At 33.7% G+C, this 15765-nt stretch overlaps 1 protein-coding gene across 1 annotated transcript; it reads right to left on the reverse strand.

The window, feature by feature from the left end:
- Window positions 1-652: 652 nt before the first annotated feature.
- LOC108215895 (alpha,alpha-trehalose-phosphate synthase [UDP-forming] 1) lies at window positions 653-9270 on the reverse strand. Its single transcript, XM_017388508.2, has 18 exons — window positions 9129-9270; window positions 8476-8919; window positions 8244-8341; window positions 7694-8082; window positions 7075-7189; window positions 6366-6467; window positions 5957-6107; window positions 5781-5869; window positions 5367-5415; window positions 4604-4704; window positions 3597-3784; window positions 3234-3351; window positions 2824-3003; window positions 2618-2740; window positions 2458-2545; window positions 2194-2324; window positions 1999-2097; window positions 653-1359 (listed from the first exon to the last, which is right to left on the reverse strand). The coding sequence occupies exons 2-18, from the start codon at window positions 8864-8866 to the stop codon at window positions 955-957; spliced, it is 2817 nt and encodes a 938-aa protein (XP_017243997.1). The 5' UTR covers window positions 8867-8919; window positions 9129-9270; the 3' UTR covers window positions 653-954.
- Window positions 9271-15765: the final 6495 nt, after the last annotated feature.

The raw sequence follows: 15765 nt of genomic DNA on the forward strand, positions 1-15765 counted from the left end.
ATTATTTAAAGTGATAGGCCAAAGAAAATTGATCCTCCAGTTTTTTTTTAAAAAAATTTTATATCATAACGGCCACTGTTCTTGTCAAAATATCTCATCTAACTACTTGATTTTTATGGATACTCATTTAAAATACTCAAATCAATTTAGCAACAAAAAAAAAACTTCAATCATTATATATATCATCTTATTAAATTTTGATGATTTTTTTTTAACAAAACTGGAGATTTAGCATAACCCACATAGAGTTGCTATAATCTGTGAGAGCTGGATACAGCCTCTGAGTAAAAGACACCGACAGTCATTCATACAGCTATTCATCCACCAGGTTTTGGAAATTTAAGGCTGTTAAATCAAATTCCGAAGTATGCCAAAAAACAACACTTGAAATGAGGTCTCCCACAAGACCAGGTTTCTGTAATTTTCAACGAGCAAGTGAATCAAGGTAATGGGCAATGCCGTTTGTTCTTTTAGATAATAGTAGGATGAATAGTTTGAAGTAATTTGAACCATTCTCTTTTCAGACATAAAAGGTGCATCGGACTCATTGAACTTGATCACTGCTAGATAATCCAGCAGGAATCTGACTTTTCGATAGAAGCCGTTCTTAAAAACTAAAGACAGCTCTAGTGATGTTAATACCAACAACAAATTGAAGACATCAAACACTTCTTCCACTGCCCATGTTGATGCACTAAAACTGGAAATTGTTGTTTACACTAGTTACACATTGAACCATTATAATGCTGCTACATACCACTGAATTGCGCACTAGATTAAGATGGTCTAGAGTGAATACCGTTAAAGGAGCAATGGGAACTTTGTGTTGGAGATGAGCAAACCCTATGATCTGATTAAGTTATATATCCGTAGGTAGCAGTTCCAAAGCTCGTGCATATATCGTTTGCAATAAGTTAAGATTAGCTAGATATCCCTGTAACATTGATGGATTGCTCAGATTGATGAAGCTTCCATAGCCAATTCTTTCAGAAACGAAACGACGTCATGTGAAGATCCAAGAGTATATCGAGCATTGGAACTAGTGCGGCCAACAGTACAGGAGAAGTAATTCTCTCCTTTGAGATCAAGCACACTCCATGATATCTTTTCTGATGATTGTCGTCGCCCATGCGGCTGGGCACTATTGTTACTACTATTCGTATTCTTTCTTTCTGGGTTCAGGAGATGTCTTTGACTTCTGTTATGTAGCACTTTTGAACTGCCTTTGCTGTTTTGTAATTTTGAAGCAGGTCTTCTCTCCCCAGGAGACTTCAAGGAATCATTTATCTTTGCTCTTGGAAGACCTATGATGGATTCAGAAGGAAGCTCTGGCTCAAAAAAAGAATAGACGTCCTCATCCTGGAGCAAACAGAAGTACTGGTCATTGCCTCAAGGGGCCGACATAAGAAGGAATAACAACAAAATAAAGTTGATGAAACAAGGAATCAACAAATACTCAAAATTTTCTTATATCATAGTGATTTTTTTTTACAGAACTCTCTTAGTCTATGTGCAGTGCATCAGATCTAGGACCTTAAATTGGTGCATATGATTTGACTGCAAATGTGTGAAAGCTTATATACATATGGCAGAGTGTGCCTATCCAGTGTACATATAGAATCAGATGCAGATCACCATTTCCAAGCTAATGCACACAAGACAGAGTGTGCCTATCCAGTGTACACATGGAATCAGATGCATATCACCATTACTTGCAACCGGCATAATTACTAGATTGTAACCAATCTAGTTCACTAACACAGTCATTGTTACTCTACAGAAACACAGAAAAGATTGCTTTTATACTGTCATTGTGTAATAACCGAAAAAACATTCCGGCTATCCTATCTACTCTGGTCTATATCCATTGGCAACTGGATCAACAACCAAGATCTTAGCAAAGGATACATATTCAGACCAAGGAAGGATCTTCTTAAAAACTGAAACCACACAAAATATTCAAGCCAAATATAGCCAAACTCCAGGTTTAAACCATACCTTCCCAAGGAAGTGCCCTATACACAAGACATAATCAATAGGTGTAGAAATGGATTTGCTGTGTACTATTTCTCCTAGTATTCGATCAATTGCAGCACCCTGTATTTGAAGTAGGGAGGGGACAAAAGTCTGAATGTATGGTCTCCAATGATTCTAGAGAAGCAAATAAGTGATGAAAAGGTAAAATCCAATTACCTTTGTAACACCAACTGCTCGAACCTCGACTGACCTGCTACCTTGAACGACATCGACGGATGCATTAGATATTGGACCAGTCCAGAGATGCTGTAACATGTCTCTGGCTTGCAATCTTCCGAATTCAATATCTACAATTATAATAACATTTTTTTCGACAAGCAAAATTATAGTAAATATTACAGTTACAAGGAAAATTGTATCAGCATCAATCAAAAAATGTTTTAACATTATAACTCATACAAAATACAATATATTACATACCTGCATACTTATAATTCCATACAAGTGAAGTCTCACGCAGTTCAAGATGTGATCGAGGAGTTCTCTCAGTGAAATACTCAAAGACATGCTGCAAATTAATGTTGTCAAAATTAACGCAGTTTTCAAATTTAAAATTCAGTTCAGGATCTTGTGTACATACTTTTATGCTGTCAACCCATTCCATATTTAAATGCTCTGGCATAGTTGTCATCCATTCTCCTCTTGTAGCTCGTAAAAACATACCATTTTCTGCCGCCAACCACATGTTGTACTCAGAGAAATTCTGTTAAAGGACTCAATTCGATCAAAAGAAAATATAGCAGGCAAAAAAAAAAAGCATTACAAAGATGTGGCAACAGGAAGTACTTCATCCAAGACGTTTCTATCACTTCCACTGAGGACGACAACAGTTGTATTTGGGTCATTGCAAAGTTCCATTAAGGACTCTTTTATATCTTGATGCAATTTCAGCTCCATCGCTCTTATTTGATCTCCGCCTCTTCTACCAGGGGTATCAACTGGTTCGGTTAAGGTAGCATTGAATCCCTGTAGACATCAACACACAATTGCAATTAATTATAACAGTTTTTAGAATTAAGCAAATACCTTATTGGGAAAGTTAAGCTATCATAATATTTGGACCCTAACTTATCAGGAACGCAGTAACACAATTAAACAAATATAAATTCCATAAACAAAAATGATATGTACAATAGGACGCAATATTCTCAATGAAGGCTAGAAGTAGTCACAAAAATTGGAGGAACAAAAAGTACCAGTATGAGTAAACGGTTGCTGGATTGCAGGTAGTGCCTGATTGCTTTTTTTACAGGAAGTACTGGTGGCACTTCTCTTATTCTTTGCTGAGCTTCAACTACAGTGTCATTTAGTTCACTGCAAAACACCAGAGCAGATAACCAGTTCAATTTATATTGATTCTTCTTTTACCAATTCTTAATTTCATTTCAATCATTATAAAATCACATGCACAACGGTCAAGTTTATTGAAAAACAATACATTGACTTGTAACTATACTAATTTAGATCATTGTTCTGCATAAAGAACTGGACATACTTATCATCCCTTTTTAAACGTGTAAAGGAGTGCATCAAGATATGACATTAATGTTCTATGTTACCTCACAAACGTCTCAGCCCACTCTTGAGCAGTATGAGTTGTGACGTGATAAAAGTTATGGTGATGTCTTTTTTCCCTTTCATCCGCTTTCATATTCAAGGCTTGGCCGATAGAAGAAGCAACTTCAGTAATGTTCCAGGGATTCACGAGTAGTGCTCCAGCACCAAGAGACTGTGCAGCACCTGCAAACTATAAATCAGCCAAAAGAATGAGAAATGAGTGGCCTGTACAAAAGAAAACAACAAAGACTCTCACATAGAGAGTTAGGCCAAATATAGCGAAAAAGAAGGGAAAATAAATTGAATTGGTTCGATCTCTTATCCAACATTGCCGGAGTCATTATAAGGACACAGCCTCTCTACTCAATTGAGTATGGGAGGGCCGCGTACATCCATCCAACCCTGCTCTTCGAGCAGGACAAGTGAGTAACGCCCCTTTTTTCCTTGTAATACCACAAAGTATATTCATATTATTATAATGTAACAACTGTAAATTTTTGTGCATCTCTCAAAAGGTGAAACTACAAGAGTGGGTATACTTGGAGAAATTGATTTGTTTATATGCTCCCACGAAATCCAACCAACAGTCCAAAAACAACATTCATATTGTTTTTCACTTTCAATTTGATCAAGATCCAGAAGGTTATCACTATAAACTTGCTTATAAAAGTATTAGAGTATGACATAGATTCTTAACAACCATTGAATCAAGTTAGACGGATAGATATACAAGAAGGGAGCTATAGACTTTAGTCAATAATTTTAAATTTGTACTATTAAAGAAAATAAATCACGTGATAAATATAAAATAAATTTTTGGGTACGAGAAAGATAACATTATCAGTCATAACTAAAAGGGATTATATGTTAAAAAATATCATGACTACATAATGGAAAAGGACAGAATGTTTTTCTCAGTGTCGCCCACAATCACAAAATTTGTAGGAGCACATATGCATACAAAAACAAAATTTTGGCCTTAGCATAAATACGGGGTAATGGTATTTACTTCACTCAGAATAAGAACTCCTTTCTTTGAATCTTGGCATGCCACAAACTCATAGCTAACAAGATTCATTCCATCCCGCAAAGATGTGACAAGTGCTACATCTGGATAGAAAACAAACAAGTTATTATTCCTAATCTCCTTGGATAAATACCACAAGTAGTCTAACATTGATATTTTCTATGCATAAATGAAACATATATATACAGTGAGTAGCTGCACACACTTTTTAAACTTAATTGGAATCTTTGCAGTTGTTCAATAGTAAACATTTCCATCAATGAACAACAGTTGAACTTTCATATAAAATATATATGGCCTTAGACATGTCTGATGATGCATGCTAACAATTTCCTTACCCTGGACCCCAAAATATCTTTCCTATCTAAACAAGAAGGTGGCTAAACTGAAAATAGGGAAGCGGACTTGCACATGAGGTCATTTACAGACGATTTATATTTAATATTTTTAGATGAATTATATCAAATTCATGAATGATAGATTGATTATCTGAACGGTTACCTAGTAGATCCATGAGAGAGTTACAGAGTGATGTACGAGGAGCATGTCTGCTTGCCAATAACAAGTAATAAAACAAATTACACATACATACATGTAAAACACACATAAAAGATATTGATATCAAGTCAAAGCATAGGAAACAGGCCAAACGCTTTCTAATAGATGCAAAACTGTGCAGAATACACAAATAATACAAAATGTTTTCCGTAATTTACTTGATTAACTATAGAAAAAGAATTAATACCAGTGACGGCATATAGTGCACACAATGCATGAAAGTCGAGCGATCGATCCTGCATAAAACAAGATATGCTATAGATTTGCAGAATAATTATTGACATCCAAAGTACAGATCTGACAAAGCAGCAGTGGTATGAAGCATACAATGTTACTGAAAACTGTTGCAAGGAAAGCAAGTCCAACAGTCCATGATCAGCTAAGTTTAGAAACAATCACCCTCAATATATTCTTTTAATGATGTTACATCATAATTCTGTGAGCTTATCAAACATGTATTTGAATGCATAATACACCATGAAGTTTTCAAGCATTCTTAAACATGCCCTTATATATTTATAAATTTGACATGTCCATATAAATGTATATACATCATGAGGATTCTTGTGGATCATTAACTAATGCAAAAGAAATGACTTACCAGATGATGAATAGGAACGGCAGACAAACTGCCAAATCTACCGTTGATGCGCCCAACAATTTCATGAACTTGGCTTGTAAGTTTTTGATCTGATCAAATAGAAAACATAAATATCACATTCAAAATACTAGAATTAATATTATCAAACAATAAGAACCAGCCTTTAGAAAAAATACATTCTGAAACATCTGTTCTTGTTGGCACTGCAATCTGCAGTAAAACAACCTTGTCCCGCCAATATGCATTTTCTTCAAGAAACTTTTCAAATGCCAATAATTTCTGGGGAATTCCTTTAATCATATCAAGCCGATCAACACCTAACATTACCTGTTAATAACAGAACATAGTTAGACACTTGCTGGCTTTATTGATCCCCTCTAAAAGAATGGAGTAGATGAAAATATCAACTACAATTCTTAGAGATGCTTTTACTCACTGTTAACCAGTCACTTCAATTATATTAAGACTGAACAACAGTGAGCTAAACATTGCTCAAAATCTTTTACTCCAAGACTAGTTCTATTGCTACATCTAGTGAAAAAGAGCATATTACCCTCAGTCAAGGGTAGAAAAGAAAACATGTACCTTTCGCTCGGAAAATCTTTCTTTTAATTCTCTGATGTGTTCTTGAACTTCAGGAACCTCGAGCGCTCGGATAAACCGCTCTGAATCTATCCCAATAGGAAACTGAAATTTAGCAAGTATATAGAACTTAAGTATGTGGTAGGGGATGAAGGAGTAGCTTGGCAGTAAGCAACTATGCCTGCGACAGAATGAGTCTAGAGTTTGATTCTCACCGATCACCTCACCCCAAGTCTCCCCTCCCTCTTGAAATGAAATATAATTTGTAGAAGGACATGTCTATAAAATTTTGGAAGGTAAAATCACATATGCAGTTGTTCCGCTAAAATGGTATTTGGGTGGGGGGGGATTGGGAATATAGTCTGTTTTCTTAACATCCAAGTACAATATCCATCACTTTGTTCATGCCTTTCTAAAACTTCAGATCACTATCTTCTAGTGTACAGGTGTATACGCTCTTCTATCTCCCACCCACATCATTCACAGATATTGTCTACTACATCATCAACTTTGATCTCACCTACTAAAATATATCATCCCTATGTTACACATTTACTTTGTCTCACGCATACTTAATTCATTTCAAACTTCATTCCTTTCCAACCAACCAATTAAAGGCAGCATTAAAATATTTAATTAATGGAAACAGTTTGCAAGTGGTAATATAAGTGCTTGAAGACATTGATCTATGTACATATTAACTTATGCATACCGCAGCCACACGGGTCAGCCTTCCTTGATCTTCCACTCCTTCAGGTGTACCCTCCAGTCCGAGAATTCTAGCGCATGCACTAACAAAGTGCCTTGCATAGTCATAGGTATGGAATCTAAAAAGAGAAATCATCAGTTAGTTATTGCGCCTTATTACAGATAAGGGGGGGTAAATATATACATATATGTAAACATTGGTAAACTCAGAAAATAGAGCTCTTATTAATACCCAAGCTAAACATAACCAGCAGTCACCATACTACAAATCAGCTTTACTGTATATACAGAGTTATAGAGATTGGTATATTAGAAACTACAGCATTATTGGTAAAGCATAATCATGCTTAATTATGAGGTAGGCATTAAAAGATTACGCAAATTTTATATGAATATACTTCTGCAGAAATCAGATTGCCTAAAATCTGCAACATTCAGCTGGCAAAACTAACTCCTAATTCCTCACTAATTACCTTTAATTATGTCATTCCCCTCAGTATAACTGTATTATGATGAGCCTAGTTGCAGTTATTGATCCTATGATTTAAAATCAGCAACCGACTCATTGTGCTATGATGATAATTATGACTGCAAGCCTATTAACTACATAAAAAATTTCTTACCCAACTAAATCAGCAGCAAGAACAGCACGTAACAGCTCTGATCGGGATGGCAGCGTCCTGTGAATTTCAGAAGATGGAAATGGTGTGTGAAGAAACCAACCGACTTTCATTTTGCTGTCATATTCTTTAAGGCATTTGGGTAAGAACATTAGATGGTAGTCATGGCACCACACTACGTCACCTTCCTCATAATGCTCGTTCACCACATCAGCAAACATTTGATTTGCTTTTTTATATGCAGCAAACTGAGACTGAAAACTTCTGGTAGTCGCAAGACGGTCTTCTTGGGGAAGCCCCAGATAATGGAAGAGGGGCCATAATATATTGTTGCAATATCCATTATAATACTGATGAACAAGGTCTTCATCCAGGAATACAGGTATACACCTCTGCGAGAGAGGAGGGCGGTGTTAGCATATATAGTTCCAATATTAAAACTGCCATTTCCTTAGCTCGAAATGAGATAAACACAACATTCTTATTTTGCAAGTAGAATGGGGAATCCATGTCAAAAGTAAAGAAAAAGAATAAGATAGTAAAACAAGTGCACCTTCTCAGCAAGTGCTTTCGTAAGTGCCTTCTGGCCAGCCTCATCTGGCACATTCACACCAGCCCAACCTATCCATCTCGCCTCAAATTCCTTCACGCCTTGAAAATTACAGCTACTTGAAATTAGTTTTCATGTTGCATTTAAACGTAACAAACAAATAACACAATAACAGTGAGTAAATAGCATGGAAAAGCACAAACACAAAAAACAAAAATCACTCTATAATACTAACCAAGAAGAGCACTAACTAAACCACCAGCACTGATCTCCAGTGACCACGACTCCTCTCCTCTCCTAATTGCAGACACCGGAAGCCGATTAGCCACCACCAGCAGCCTTTGCCTACAAGGCTCTCCATCAGGCCTTTCGAATCCATCAACAAGTGCATGAGCAGCCAAAGCCCCTTCCAAATACTGTTCTACATAAGAAACTCCTAGATCATCCACGTCTCGTAAATCGAGCTCGGACAGGCCAGAATTCCTGATTCCCTCACTAGTAGTATCAATTGAATACGAAGCTTTACCGCTCTTTCTTAGCTCTCTGAGCTCTCGGTAACGTAATAATCTCTCTATTCGATTCGACGAAATAGATGCATTATTGTTGTACTTATCATTCCCAGGCATATGGCCTGTTCTCTACAATACACAACAATCTGTGCCTCCAAAACAGCGGACCTCTACATTTCATATTAAACTCGCAATAGATCAGTACGTGTATAACTCGTTCGGAAATATTCACAAATACATTGAAGCAATAAACTGATAAGAAGAAATTTGAAGTACTTTTTATATTTACGTTCCACGTGTTTTCACGCTAAAACTGTTAACTGATCTGAGAGAAGAGCTACATATAGGCGAGTGAGGAAATGAAAAAGGAGTGACTGACCTGGATAATGTGATGGAGCGGAGAGAGCTGAGTGATTAAAAGCTGGAAAGTTGTATCGGGAACAAAGCTTGTTTGATCGCGGACGAGAGAGAGAAGCATATAAGATTTATAAACTAGTGTGAAGGTGGAATCGTATGTATAGGGCGGTTGAAAAATGATGACATGGAGAAAGGGGTATTTAGTGCCATGCAGGTGACACACACAAAAACACAATATGCGTTTTCATTTCTCCAATTGAAGGGGGGGCTCGAGTACGGTCGAGCATTAATTGGCTACTCTAAGCCTCATTATTGTGTTTGTGTTTTTGTGTTACCACTATTTCTAGCACACAACGTGGATTTGAGAATTGGATTTCCTATTATTTTCGACAAGTGTAATTATATAAAAAGGGCCTCATTCAATATCTTATAATTTTAATTATATGGCTGAAATAAGCTTAAGTAAAATCCTAAAAAAAATTAGGTTTTGTGACTTTTTTCCGGACTTTTTTTGCTTTTTTAAAAGTGTTGCGAATCATTTGCCAAACAATGGCAAAAAAGAGGAAGTTAGCTTCTGGACTTTTAAGCCCAGAAGTCACATTCCCAAACACCCACTATATATATACAGCAAGAAATTATTGTGTAAAAGATTTATTTATTTAATAATCATATAATTTATTTACATTTGATCATTTACAAGTGCGTGTATATATATCCAGGGGTTATTTCTATATTCTTTCTAGTTAATTTTATGCATTTTTCACTGCAATATTCAATATTTTACTCAAAAAATATATATAAAGTGATACCACTGGAAAAGGTTACACTATTCTCGGCTCACAGTGATGTCACTAACATATCCTTGGAAAATAACACAAAATGTGTTACTTAAGAAGTAAGCTATGCTCATAATTTTATAGTCTTTTCTAACAAAAGGAAAACTACATACGAAAATGCGAGTGTTTGAGGTATATCTATAGTTTAGTGAACGTATTGTTTGGTAAATAAAATAAGAAAAGAAAAGGTTGTTAGCATATCCAACATGCAAAAGGAAGAGCCACAAACTCCACTATGTACTGACAAAATGGTCACGGTGTTCACGTGACTGAAAACATCTTCCACTCTCTCAACTTCTATGCCCCCACTGCCCCCCTTCGGTCCCTAGGCTTATCCCATTTTTCCAGCTTCGAGCATATGGTGCTTGCCTCCTTCAGTTTCCAGCAAACATCTGTTTTACACCCAGCATTCACCATTTTTTAGGATCACTTGCATAAATTTGAATAAAGCATCGGTGTTTTGCAGTGCCGTTAAATAGAGAGGATCATGATTGTCGAAATGTGTCCAAAAAAAATTCTCATTTTTTTTTCAAATCTAGTCAGTATGACTAGCTCAACTCATGTTAATAAATAAGATCCATGTATGAATATCAACTACCCAATTAAAATTAATAATCTATGTCACACGTTATTTCAGAAAAATTTGAAAACATAATTTGGAGTATTCATCGCTACTCTAGAAAATATACTTGTATTTTTGACATACTTGTATATGCATCAATGTTCATTGATTTAAAAATTTATACATTTCCCGAGTACTGGTAAAGAATGAAGAATGCCGGAATGGTATCCTAAAGAGAGATAGAACAGGGAATAATGATAACGTCACCGAAAGAATGGATGAGGAAGAATCTCGCGGGTATAAAAGAGTAACTAAACGGATTCGGAGGACAAAGATAGGACCTCGTAAAAGAGACTTGCAAAATAGACAGCAATGGACCTCCTCCGTTTATTTTCTTGGCAAAAATTAGAGCAACATATAAGGCCACCTCAATTCTATTCAAAGAATTTGATTTTTTACACGTATTTTTATAAATTAATCATATATTTAAAATCGGTTTTCTTCTATATATTTTGAGAAAAAAAATATAAAAATATTAATTTTTACTATATACTCACCCCATCTAATTTTAGATGTAAAATAGTTGCTTAAAAAAAAGATGTAAAAAATAGATGACCTGTATAATAGTAATAAACTAGAGAATATGTTATTTGAGTTCACGACTCTTAACTAATTCTAGTGGGCGACTCGTGTGGTGGTTTTGGTGATCACTTGAATACGTATCCTTCTCGTGTTGAATCTACGACTACAACCCACTTACTCTGGCCTTATTTTTTTTTGTACAATTTAAATATTTCTTCTGACGAGACTTGAACTATCGAATTTTAATCGGAAAAACGCACTATTTGAGAGTGTTACTATAAAAATAGATAATTGTATTAATTGTATAATAATATTTTTTATATTGAAAAAAAAAATTGTTTTAAAATACTTTCCCACTTTAACTTTCACCGTAAATTTATATTTCCAAAATTAACCGCTTCACATATTTCCAAAATTAAACATATACCACATATTAGGTTCAATCAATGATTTATTACATCTTTTTTTTTCCAAAATTTATTTTTTTTAAATTATGTGATTTTTTGAAAATGGATATATAATTTGAAACGGAAAGAATATGTTTTTGTGAGCACCTCCGAGGTCAAACAAATTGTCTTAAACCATCACATTATTGGCGCATGTCCGGAGCAGCGTGGTGGAATTGGTAGGGAAAGCAAGGGCAAGTGCAGAAGCAGAAGCAGAGGCGTATAGAGCATCTTTTTCGATATAAGAGTGTCATACTCTTTGTTTGTGATGTTGGTACTGTTCATAACATGAGACAAATTACTAATTTACATCTAATCTATAAAACTAAATATAGTCATGAGTGATCTTGTTAGATTCGTATTCACAAGTACTTTAATACTATGGAGTTTTTATATTTAATACTACTACGAAATGAAAGATATTAACGATCAAAAGTGAGTGTTGGCAAACGTGAAAAGTACAAACAGAAAAAGTATTTAGAGACGAGGGAGTACTATTTTGTTGTGAAGCAGAATTATGCAGGAATAGTGGGCACCCCCTAGGTCGTCGATGATCCAAATGACATGATGAAGACGACTTAATTTTCTAGCCGTTTGATATACCGGGTACTCTGGATATGATTCGGGCAATCTCATATCAACGGTCGAAAATATTTGTTCGTAAGGTGGGCCGGGTCCATAGCTTTTCAGGTGCATAAAATTTTAATACTTAGATTTCACTCCATGACTTCACTGCAACACACAGATATTTTCCTCAATATTATATTCTCCAGATCGAGCTAGCGGGACGCTTCTCAAAATAGTTCTGCAGCAGGGAACAGTGTTTTCTGCTGCATTTTGCAAGATTGCTGCACAACATGCAGTATTTGTGCAATATGAATGAAGGGATCGAATCCACCGACTCTGAGTATATGTTTATTACTTTCGCCGCAAATTTTTTTCTCAAATTGCAGATTATACAGTTTGGTAGGCCGCGCTAGCATATAATCACATGATATGATACGGTTTGTTCTTTCAAAATAAATATTTTCATTTAAAATTATAAATAAAATTTTAAATAAGTAAGAAGTACTTATTCGTTATTCGTATCGTTTGTGTAAAAAATTAAGAAGTAATTGTAAAAAATCAAGAATAATAGTTTTTCTCAAATACGGTTTGGATGATCTTACGATCAACCATAGTCAATACCATTTAATCTTACCACTACAACTGAATCTTACCTTAAGACAACAAAATTAATGATTTTAATTAAGAATGTGTTGATAGAACAACAAGAATACGAAATCATCAATTTTGACTAATATAATACTAATATACAGTTTATAATTTGTTACAATTAAATCTTAACTTAAGACAACAAAAATAATGATTTCAATGAAGAATGTGGTGATAGAACAACAACAATATGAAATTGATCAATTTTTACTAATATATAAGAGTGATATACAGTTTGTAATTTGTACGAGTGCGAATCCAACAGTAACATAAAAGTCCAAATTTAGACTGATCCTGACCTAAATTTTTCCTGACCTAAATCTCGATCCAAATTTAGGCCGGTGAATAGTGTTGATCTAAATTTAGACCAGCACTATTCCCGTCTAAATCTTTTTAATAATAATATATTAACATTTTATCTTTTATATATTTAGTAAATTGATTGATTGTATTTAATATGACTATTAGTAATAAATTATATTAAATATTTTGTGCTTACTTAAATAATTACCTACATACATACATACATACATACATACATACATACATATATTGTGAAATATAATAAAATTAAACACTCTTAAAATTTATTAAATTCGAATTAACAATAGATCAAATAAAAAATAAAGATTACACTCCATAAAACATATTTCTAAACACAACTTATACGAAAACATTATATAAACTAAAATTTCGAAAACATAATATAAACTAAAATTCAAATTTAATGAAATGGATTATTTCTTCATCCTAAAAAAAATCATAGTATGAAGTTTAATATTGATATAAAATCTTATATTGTTGTCAAGAGATTAAAATAATTATATAAAAATAGTTTGAAGAATAAAATACTGATATATAAATTTGGATCACAATTTAAACGAAACTATCAAAATAAAAAGATGATTTGGTCTAAATTTGGACTAAATTGTCAAAAACTGATTACTTTAATAAGTTGTGAGCATCCCAGGCTCCAAGTCCCAGCTAGTTCTGGTCATTCCAGGATTTAAATGGACTATGGAGGCATCTTCTGTATAAAGTGAACAAGTGGGTGTGTATGACAAGATTTCAAGTGCACAGCTTTCTCATGCCCACAGCATTTCAACTTGCATAATTAATAGAGTACTTATATCTGCGAGAAATAAGGATTCCTATAAAGCAAGAATTGTATATTTGAAAATTTTATATTACGAGTAATATATGATTTATTAAAAATAAAATAATAAACTTGAAGTTGATAACTTATCCTGTAAAATTGCAAAAATAAGACAAGTTTTTAAGTAAAAACCTACATGCCCGTAATTTTCTCAAATAGTTGTTTATGTGGGTGTTTGGCACAGGCTTATAAGCCCGGCTTCTGAATTATAAGCTAGAAGCACATATTTGCACCGTTTGTTTAAGAAGTCAAGAAGTACTTAAAAAAAGCTACGATTACTAGTTTTTGTCTCACGGCTTCTACTTATTTCTCAAACACTTTTATCACTTATAAGTCTTAACTTGCTTCTAACTTCTACTTCACTTTTTTACTTTAAGCAATAAACACTTATTTTAAGCTCACCCAAACGGCCCCTATGTCTTGTTGGTAGAACAAGTTTGATAGTACGTTATATCTTGCCCTGCATCCATAATATTATAGAATAACGAATAAAATTTATTATTTCAAAAATGTTCTATATCGTGTATTAAAATAGCACTTGAGTTATAATTGACACATCAATCCACTTTATATTAAATAGAGAAATAATTTTATATTCAATAAGAGTATTTGGAGGGTTGGTGAAATTTGAAATAATAACATACAACTGATCACCGAAGACATGATTTTATTTTAGAACCAAAGTTCATCTCTTAGGGCAAACTCTGCAGTGATCTAAAGATCCAAATTTGGGGCAGATTATCCCAAATTCTCCTCCAGCAGTGATCCAAAAAGTGATCCAAATTTGGATCAGTGAATAGTACTGATCCAAATTTGGATCACCACTGTTCACTGATCCAAATTTGGATCACCTACTTTATTATAAAATAATGATTTTGTTATTTCTATATCGTTCGTTTATTGGACTTAAAATTAATTTGTGATTATTAATATTTAATTAATAATAGTTTATAATTAATAATTAATAAAATTAATTAATTTCATCTTCATTTCCTTGATTTTGAGATCCTTGAGTTTCATCTTCATTTCCTTGATTTTGAGATACTTTGATTGATGTTAAAAGATAACTAAATTAATTAAATAAATATAATATAAGTGTTAATAATGATTAAAATTTAAATTTAATATAAAATTTATGTAATATAATATACAAAAAGTAATTTGGATCAGAATTTGGATCACGCTGCTGGAGTTGGTCAGAAATTTGGATCAGAATTTGGATCAGTTGGTGATCCAAATTTGGATTTTTGGATCACAACTGCTGGAGATGGCCTTAGTAATACCTCATTTTAGCATACTCACTTTACACGTTTTTATATTAAAATCAGTTTTTAATTTATTACACACACATGTATATTTTGTCTGTCGAAATCAAATTAACTGTGTCTGTGGCAACTTGGATCCTAGACTTAAACGGTAAGTGCGACAAAATAACTCCAAAAAAAACAAATTTTGTTAAATTTTAATCCATGCCTCTTCAGAAAAAATTAGTTCAAATTATACGTCTTTTCTCCTCTTTTCAGAACAATTTTTAAATATTTATTCAAAAACTATTTTATAATATAATTTTCAATATTTGACTAATATACATATACGCACAACTCAATTTAGTTCTCTGTAATTATTACTTATTAAGGGGGAAAATATAAAAATATAATAACTATTTTAAAATATGTAATCTTTCAGCATGATAAATATATTACTCCCCAATCCCCATACACATACATGTATAGTGGAAAATTATGAGCTTAATAATAAGACTCCAAAGTTGAATCCCACTGAAAACATCGTTACTGTCCTAGCTTGTTTTAAATATGTATTTCATAATTTTTGACCTTTGACATTGTTCCATGGACACTATT

The sequence above is a fragment of the Daucus carota genome, chromosome 4 (genome assembly GCF_001625215.2).
Source record: "Daucus carota subsp. sativus chromosome 4, DH1 v3.0, whole genome shotgun sequence".
NCBI classification, from domain to species: domain Eukaryota; kingdom Viridiplantae; phylum Streptophyta; class Magnoliopsida; order Apiales; family Apiaceae; genus Daucus; species Daucus carota.

Bases quoted from the DNA above. Each gene is read 5' to 3' on its own strand.
- LOC108215895 (XM_017388508.2), bottom strand. From the start codon at position 8,866: ATGCCTGGGAATGATAAGTACAACAATAATGCATCTATTTCGTCGAAT. The intron at 5,416-5,780 runs GTAAGTCATTTC...TGTTTTATGCAG, and splicing joins CCGTTCCTATTCATCATCTG to GATCGATCGCTCGACTTTCA. The intron at 2,741-2,823 runs GTACTTCCTGTT...GTCCTTTAACAG, and splicing joins ATAGAAACGTCTTGGATGAA to AATTTCTCTGAGTACAACAT.